We start from the raw sequence: 8,638 nt of genomic DNA, 5'->3' as shown, positions 1-8,638 counted from the left end.
ATGATAACCAAGCCTGTAGAGGCAAACGGGCTGAGTGTAGGGGTTCATTTTCCTCTGCAGCAAGCACAAGCCACTCCACTAAGGTCAACACCTGTGTTCTAAAATCAGCAGCAGGGTTGGGTGCGACAGGAACCCGGACCTCATTCACAGAAAGCTCGGGCTCAGCGAGGGGGGCTTATATTGAAACCCAACGCTCTCGCTATTTTCAAGGCACTCGCTGTCCACAAATAGAAGCTTCACCTCATCTTTGTAGCTCCCTGTTATTTTTTTTTTATGCCACAGGATGTTGTCTAATTCTGACAGTTGTTCGATATTTCCGTGGCACAGGGCCAGGGAAACGTCCACAAATGCAACATATCCACCGATGCCAACTGTGTGCAGAGTCCTCACCGCTTTTATTATCTGGGTGCTGGGAATATCAGATGGCTTCTGTTGTTGAGTGGTATCGGCAAAGACAGTCCTCTTGTTGATCTTATTGGGGACAGCTGATTGGTTTTAATGTGGGCTCACTGGCCTTGTATTTAAGCATCTGTTTCCCCTCATCATGTGTTATCCATCATGTTAAAGAACTATTAGACTATTCTTTGTTTTTCTTTCTTCTCATCTATGCTCCCAGATGTATTATTATTTATTGAACTGATCATTTCCCCACGAAACAATTAAACCAACTTGGGACACAGACATTACAGCCCTTCATTCTCACTTCAAATTGGGCAGAGGGGTTATTTTTAACCTGTGCTCACATACCGGGGCCCCCATTTGCTAATCACTTTGTTCCCCTTCTGTCATGCCCGTCTGCCCCTCTGCCAACGTCCCATCGCTTCTGGGGAGGTCACAACAAACTCTTCTTGGCATGAGGAAATAATGTCCCTGAGGACGGCAGGTAGGAGTGAAACTCATTGGTAATGGAGCGGTTAGTTCATTTACACTGGTATAAATAAACTGGCAGCTGACACCATGCATACTTGGGATTAACCCTGTTTTCTAACAGGAAACTCCACATGTAGGAGAAAGGAATCACTTTCAATAGGAGAATAACGTGGCACAAATGGAGCACTTCCAGAAGTAAGAAGAAAACGAGGGCTTAGTAGAGTTTCGCCGGATAAAAGCATGTCGGAGCGTAAGGAAAAAGCAAAAGCGAGACGGCCGATCCTGACAAAGATAAGACAGCAATTGTTGCTGACTCATTACGTGGTTTGCCATTAATGCCACTCTCTTGTCCTTCCCTTGGCGCACCAGTTGCCCGGCTTGAGGTTGACACAGCTGTCGAATCCAGAGCAGTCCCGCGTGGCGAGGCAGAAAGGTCGAAGGTCAGCAGCATTTATGCGGATAGAAAGAACAGGTGACGGAGAGGTGAAAAACGTCTACGTCACAAGACTCATGCAGGGGGGGACAGAGAGAAATTGTTGTAAGGTTTTATGCGAGAGATACAGGGCGGAACATAGACAGACCACTGAATGGGCAGATAAACTATACTCAAGTAAAAGTAGTTTTACTTTAATATATTTTTACCCAAGTAGTAGAATAACGTAAGCAGCCTCCAAACAATTCTTAAGTGAGAGTATAGCAATATTTTTGTAAAAATGCTGCTGAAGTACTGAGTAACTATTTGATCATAATACCTGATTTACTTTGTGGAAACAATGTTACCAGACAGACATGTATAATGTTTTGTGGCAATTCTGGTATTTTAGAGAATAAAACAGAAAATAGTCAATGTTGTCGTAATAAAGTAACAAGTTAAGGCATAAGAAACAAATGTCCAATTACATGGGATTAAGGGGTGTTTTCAATGAGGTAGCCTGACCAAGATTTAGCCTGTCACTAAAACCTCTGAAAGTGTTAAAACAGGAAACACATTCCTGACTTTTCTCACTGACTGAACAGCTAAAAAGGCTTCAAAGGCCTCTGACCGTCACACCAAGGTCCATGACGTCCTTAATGACTCTGCTGTAAAGGTCACGGGGTGACAGGTGAGCTGCAGCGGTGTACAATACTGTTTACAGGTCACACTAGAACAAAAGTAATCATAATCAGTGTCGGTACATTGCACAACACAGCAAATTTAAAACTTATAAAGCAAAATATTTTTGAATCATAACTTCATTTTATTTATGTCTGTCATATCAGGGTCCATTGTATTGTTGTAGTGTAAATGTACACTCATTTTTTATTAGATACATTGGTTTAATTGTTGCTAATGCAAATAATGACTCAGTCAGCCACATAGCACAAATTCAATACAATTAGGAATCTAAATGTCAACATTTAGGAAGTTCAACATCAAAAATGGTCTGACAGGTATTGTAAGTGGTTTAAAGTCTGGGATTTTTATGCAAAACCATCTCCTATATTTGCACCTGATGGTCCAAAAAAAGGGAGAACAAATGCAGTAAGCAGCAGTTATGAAGCAAAAAATAATTCCTTGTTGATGTCAAAGGTCAGAGAGGAACGTGTACACAAACTTGTATACATAATTATGTCTGTAAATTAGCCAACTACATGTTTTATTTTACCTCTCCAGACTTTATGTGCAATGTATTTACATGACCATTTTCTGTGGATCATGTTGAAAGAATGAACAAAAAGTTAACATCCAAGTGCCGGTGGGGGTTGTGACTCAGCCAGTTGCCCCAACGCCGATTAAACAGGAACGACAACTGCAAGAGCCAGCAGCAGCAGCACGAGCAGCAGCAGCAGCAGCAGTAACACAGAGGTAAAACAGAGATGAGCTTTATTGTGGTCAGACAGCAGAGTTGAATCAACGGATGATGTGTGAAGCACGAGTCAGCTGGAGCCACCAGTCGACTCTCTTTTCATATGAGCTGCCGTCCCAACAAGACAGTAGCTTTTCATTAATAGTATCTTGTCAGTTTTGGTTCAAATTACTATGTTTTTAAACATCTGTTACCTTTCTTTATTTGAAATTGTTCTTCTTTAACGTATGCAAAAAAAGTAAATAAGAAAAGTTTTAAAATGTAGATTAGGGCTGTAGAACAAATAACACAAATAGAATGTAATAGCTTTAGGTCACTTGTGTCTATGCTGCCCCAAACTGTCAAGTTGAAAGAATTAGTAAGAATATCCATCAGTCCATCCTAGTCCACACCTGCTTATCCATGCAGGGTCGCAGTGGAGGGCCAGTGCCTATCTCCAGCAGCCGTTTGACGAGAAAATAAATGCTTTGTTTTGTAATAAGAAATGCAAAGTTGGATGTATTGCTCAACAATAAAATTACTAGTAATAAATATTAGTAAAATGATTTTAAAAAATTGTAGAAAGGGGATCTGGAAATTGTATATCTGAAACATAAGGTCTTGCATGGTGCATGCCTCATTAAAACAAAGATGCTGTTAAGTCTGTTCTTTTTTTTTCTTTATCTAATTTTTTTATTTTTTTATTATTTATGATCAAGAAAAGGATGTAGCTATTTTCTTTCTTCAAAAATTATAGATGTATTTCACCAAATGGTTACACTAGCAGTTTTGTCTTTGAGTTGCTGGATTTTTGTGATGTCCATATTTTCTATCTAATCAGTTTTTTTCATCTACAGTTCTTACCATACTTTACTCATAAAGAACAATGATCATTGAGTCATATTCATCATTGTTACTCTTAGTATTCTTTAAAAAAAATAAGATTGACATATTAAACTAACAAGAGCTTTTAATACATTCAAGCATATTTACAAAAAAGTGAACTCTTTCACCCCACAGTCTTGTCTCTTTGCCTCCCTATTAGCCTCGTGGAGGTGGCAGCTGTGGATTCACCCCAAAGACACATGACACATGACACGGGCAGGTGGGAGAAACCTATGCTGGACACAACTCCCCTCCCTCCCCATTTCTTCTTTCTGCACACACATAAACACTGCACACTCTCTGCTTTTCAGGGTGTGGCCATTTTGCATTTCTAGAATGTGTCTGTAACTCACACTGTCTGATCTACCACAGACAAAAATCTCTGCATCTCCAGTTCCTGCGTGTTGTTAATGTGTCTCACTGGTCCCCTTTAGACTTTCAGCTGCTTAAATGCTAAAAAAGAAATTTATTATTGACAAAAAAAAAAAGTCAGAAGGAGCAGAGAACTTTGTACCACATCAGACATTTGACTCCTGAAAATTCATTTATTTTTGGATGCAATTGTTTTATCAGGCTGGGCCAATACCAATTTCTCATCTAAATAAAATGTAATTAAATCAATTCATTAGTATTTCATTGTAACAAATAGCATAAAACAATATAATAGTTTTCATGGAAGAACTATAACATGAAAAATAACTACAATTAATGGATGGTTAAAACTCACCTAAAACTATAAACATATAAAAATATAAATCATGTGCAATAAAATAAAGAATATAATCTTATCAGCAGTTCAATATTTTTGATAGATGGTAACAGAAAGCTGTAGCAGTATGTTGGTTCTGCTTTTTATGCTGCTGTTTTTTTTTTGCAGCATAAATAATAATGATGTATATTATCATAATGCCTAATATAGATATAGTAGTAGTTTTTATGTATGACTAATCCCTTTAAATTGTAGATTTTGTTTATATATTTTTGTTATGTATATACATTTTTCATTTTACTGTTTTTTTTCTTTATATCGAGTTGTTTTTTTATGTCATCGATAGACGTAAAGTCTGTCAATAAAGCTTTAGCATTTTTCTTTTATTGAGGCCGGAACACTTCTTTGCAGTGTTCCGTTTCAGGGGATTGTTTTTGTAAGCGGGACTAACAGGGATGGAGTTGCATTTAACATTTAGTCATATTTTAGTACCAGTTTATGTAGAGGTTTTGTCATATGTACAACTCATAGTTGTCAATTAAGCCGACAACTTATGTTTACTGTTTTCTCTTATGACTGGGAAATTGCTCTGAGTAAACGGCGACAATGGCAGCCGTTAAAAACGTTAAAAGTTGATCGATTTTGATGGACAATTGACATAAAAGGTAGGTATTACCAAAAACTTTAAACATATGTTTTCGGAAATAACATCTTATTCTAGTAAATATATTATTTCCAATAGGTGTCCTGGTAACCGTGACCATGTTACAGGCTACTGGCCGCCTGACCAAAGCGCTACAGCTCACCCTGGCGGTCATCAAGCCCGATGCTATCGCTCATCCTGTAATAGCAGAGGTAAGCTACTTTCATTTTTTCGCATTTTACTTTTAGCTCATTCAGAAACTGTTGTACTTTGATTAAACAGGGTCTTAGCTGTCTTTCACTTGTAGTCCAGTTGGATTACAGTTTTTGAGGTGTGTCAAAATGAACGTGATGGTTCTTTTGTCTGTGGTATATCTTCTCTGAAAATAGGCTAAATGTCAAGGATAAGACAATGCCTTGGAAACAACACTATTCAGCTCACTGCATTTTGGGGGGGCTAGATCAACAGGACAAAGTACACAATTCTACAGTGAGAAAGGAAACGATGCATGGCTTTCCATGCATCGTGTCTACATATACCCCCTTACTCTGATACCCCTAAGTAAAATCCACAGCAACCACTTCCCTTAATTGAGTCAACTTATCAGGATAATGTCACTAAACATGCAGCCAGAGCTACAATAAAATGGTTTAGATCAAAGTATTTTTAAGTATAGAACTGTCCCAGTCCAATCCCAAACCTAAATGCAGTAGAGAATCTGCTATGCTGAAAATGTGTTTTCTTCTCTCTCTCTCTCTCTCTCTCTCTCTCTCTCTCTCTCTCTCTCTCTCTCTCAATCAAGTCTGATTGATCTTGAGCTATTCTAGAAATATAAATGAGAAAGTAATTTCCATCAGTAGGTATGAAAGCAACAACAACAAGCCTTATAAGACTTGCAGCTGTAACTTCAGCAAAGAGAGGCTCTACCAAGTGTTGACTCATACAGATCAATAGCACATTTTTTCTGTTTTTTCTATCACCTTTTCACCATTATAATTATATCACACTGGGTTTTGGGTGTAGATTACAGTAATGTTTGTGACTATAATGTGAAAAGGGCTATAAGGTTTAACGGGAATGTGTGCTTTTGCAAGGTGGCGTACGAACAGCAGCATGTGCTTACATTTATCCAGAACATTTAGCAGTACAGGCAAAATTTAAACGTTTCTTGCATGATTTTCTTTCAGGCTATTCACCAGACAATTCTGGATAACAACTTTGTAATTGTCAGATGCAAAGACCTGGTGTGGAAAAGGCAGGATTCGGAGAGGTTTTACGCTGAACATTCAGGTGTGGACAATATTTAACAATATTATGTCTTTACATAATAGAGTACATTTCTATTTTAGTTTCTCCATACTATTAAAAATAAATCAGTTTTTTATACTAGTAGATACATTACTTTTTATACTACTTTTTATACTAGTAGATACATTACATGGTCTGTGTGCACCTATGTGAATCTTTCTATATTTGACAAATGAAGAAAGATCCACTTTTTTACATTTCAAATTCATAAAAGATAAATGTATTTACATCCTATGTTTCATTCCCAGAGCGATTCTTCTATCAAAGACTTGTCGAATTCATGTCAAGGTAAGTCTAGGCTTGTGAAAATAGTATTTTTTTATTATTTTTATGGATCACCTAATGATTAGCTATGTTTTTATGAATTTACCCCCAGTGGTCCAATGAGAGCTTACGTTTTAGCTCGAGAGGATGCCGTACGTCACTGGAGGGACCTGATGGGACCAACCAAAGTCTTTCAAGCCAGATACACATCCCCTGCCTGCATCAGGGCTCGCTTTGGCCTCACAGACACCAGAAACACGACTCATGGCTCCGGTCAGAAATATTCTGGGCACTCATCATTCTGAATGATTAAAATATTGCAAGTGTTAGATCCTGGAAGTCAAGAAATGAAGAGTTACCATGTCTCCCGTCAGTTGAGCGAAATTTCTCAGGTCCAGTTGTCATAGATTTAGATACAACCAAAAATACAGTATATACACTGCATAAAAAGACAACCATTTTTGTCACTGTCTTACATTAGATTGGACCTTACTGTTTTGGTTTTAGATCAGTAAGGATTACTAGAATCATTTTTATTCATAAGGAATCAAATAGAATAGAAATATCTTTTATTGTCTCAGCGGGGAAATTTGGGTGTCACAGAGGTAAGATGTTAAAACAGCATTTAATTTCCCTCTGGGATCAATAAAGTGTTTTTGAATTTGAAGTTGGAGCATGCATATTCACATAGAGGCAAAGAATACAAAAATACAAATAAAAAGCTGTACACTAAGGAGAAATTTTCGAAATAAGAAAATTAATACTGTACAGTTATTTAAAGTGGCATACTCAGGTTAAAAGAAATGTGCAGCCTGAGACAGACTTCTGTGTGAAACAACGAGAAGCTATTTTTTTTTTCCACAGTTTTTTTTTTGTTTAAACTACTTTATAGCTTAAAAGGATTGAGAAAGAACCTGGTAATACAGCGCTTTATTAAGCCTAAAATCACCTTAATATATTCTTCAGGTACAAGTTTGAATTATTGCAATTCTAAAAACTTGTTTAGTTCACTCAGACATTTTTAAAAATCTAAACGTTTCAAATTATTAGAATATATATATATATATATATATATATATATATATATATATATATATATATATATATATATTTGTAATTTTCTTTTGTTTTTCAGATTCCCCAGAGTCAGCTCAGAGAGAAATCAGTTTCTTCTTCCCAGATTTCAACGTGGAGCAGTGGCTTAAGAAGGAGGAGCCGTTGTTCAGATCAGGACGGATCCAATATGATCAACAAGATCAGATTCACAAACCTTTAACACCAAGCTGACCCTGGAGCAGCTCAGCCCTGCTCCACAGCTTAAACTTGATTGGATGAGATGACAGACTCTGGTTTATAAGCCACATATGAAGAGTATGCCTGATTTATGAAAGTGCCAAGTTGTAATTAAAAAAAAAGGGTTGCTAGGATCACGTCACTGGTAATTTTAAGTCAGCAGGGAGGGGCATTTAATAACAATTTTTTAATGATTATTCTTTGCTTAAGTTGTGAAGATTGTTTTAAGATGTAACTTCCTGACCTGTTGTTTTTACTTGATTTGCAGTACGAAAGATTCAAGGTTTGAATTATTTAACTTTGCACAAACCAAATAAACCACATTTTTATGACTGTGACATTTCAGATGTGTAAAAGCCTCTTTAAAAAGACTAATAGAATCAACCACATCATAGACATATTCCTTTTAAAAAGCACTCTTTTATTTTAGTAGCATTTTTAACTGTAAACATAGCAGAAAAAGACAACTTATGGCAAAAGCATACATTCATATGTCTTCAAAGAGAAATGGGTCTCACTTCTAGTTCCAGAAACAAAGTTGCCAGAAAAAAATTCCCAGGCATTTGAGGATGCAGGCGATGTGCACTAATAAAACAGAACTCAAAAAATCAAGAGGGTGTGTGCAGACACCTTATAATAAACTCAAGTTAGGATAAGGGATAAATTTCGACGTTACTTTAAATTGAACACATGGATTAGCTGGCGCTTCCTGATGAATCTGCCTTGTAGTCCCTCTTTTTCGAGTCCATGTTAATTATTCAGTTTTGAGTTCTTGTATGCCGTTTTGTTTCTTTAACAAGATAAAGCTTATTTACGTTTGTGCTCATTTGCACTTCTCAA

At 36.9% G+C, this 8,638-nt stretch overlaps 1 protein-coding gene across 1 annotated transcript; it reads left to right on the top strand.

Annotated features, from left to right (window-relative positions):
• The first annotated feature begins 4,682 nt into the window (after window positions 1–4,682).
• nme6 (NME/NM23 nucleoside diphosphate kinase 6) lies at window positions 4,683–8,140 on the top strand. Its single transcript, XM_015015879.1, has 6 exons — window positions 4,683–4,955; window positions 5,033–5,145; window positions 6,121–6,223; window positions 6,490–6,529; window positions 6,618–6,778; window positions 7,641–8,140. The coding sequence occupies exons 2-6, from the start codon at window positions 5,053–5,055 to the stop codon at window positions 7,790–7,792; spliced, it is 549 nt and encodes a 182-aa protein (XP_014871365.1). The 5' UTR covers window positions 4,683–4,955; window positions 5,033–5,052; the 3' UTR covers window positions 7,793–8,140.
• The last annotated feature ends 498 nt before the right edge of the window (window positions 8,141–8,638 follow it).

The sequence above is a fragment of the Poecilia latipinna genome, unplaced genomic scaffold (genome assembly GCF_001443285.1).
Source record: "Poecilia latipinna isolate Pla-1442-1.1 unplaced genomic scaffold, P_latipinna-1.0 Scaffold1963, whole genome shotgun sequence".
Taxonomy (NCBI): Eukaryota; Metazoa; Chordata; class Actinopteri; order Cyprinodontiformes; family Poeciliidae; genus Poecilia; species Poecilia latipinna.
The sequence above is the reverse complement of the archived record's forward strand: the minus strand, read 5'-3'. Positions and strand labels throughout refer to the sequence as shown.

Bases quoted from the DNA above. Each gene is read 5' to 3' on its own strand.
- nme6 (XM_015015879.1), top strand. From the start codon at position 5,053: ATGTTACAGGCTACTGGCCGCCTGACCAAAGCGCTACAGCTCACCCTG. The intron at 6,530-6,617 runs GTAAGTCTAGGC...ATTTACCCCCAG, and splicing joins CTTGTCGAATTCATGTCAAG to TGGTCCAATGAGAGCTTACG. The intron at 6,779-7,640 runs GTCAGAAATATT...TTTGTTTTTCAG, and splicing joins AAACACGACTCATGGCTCCG to ATTCCCCAGAGTCAGCTCAG.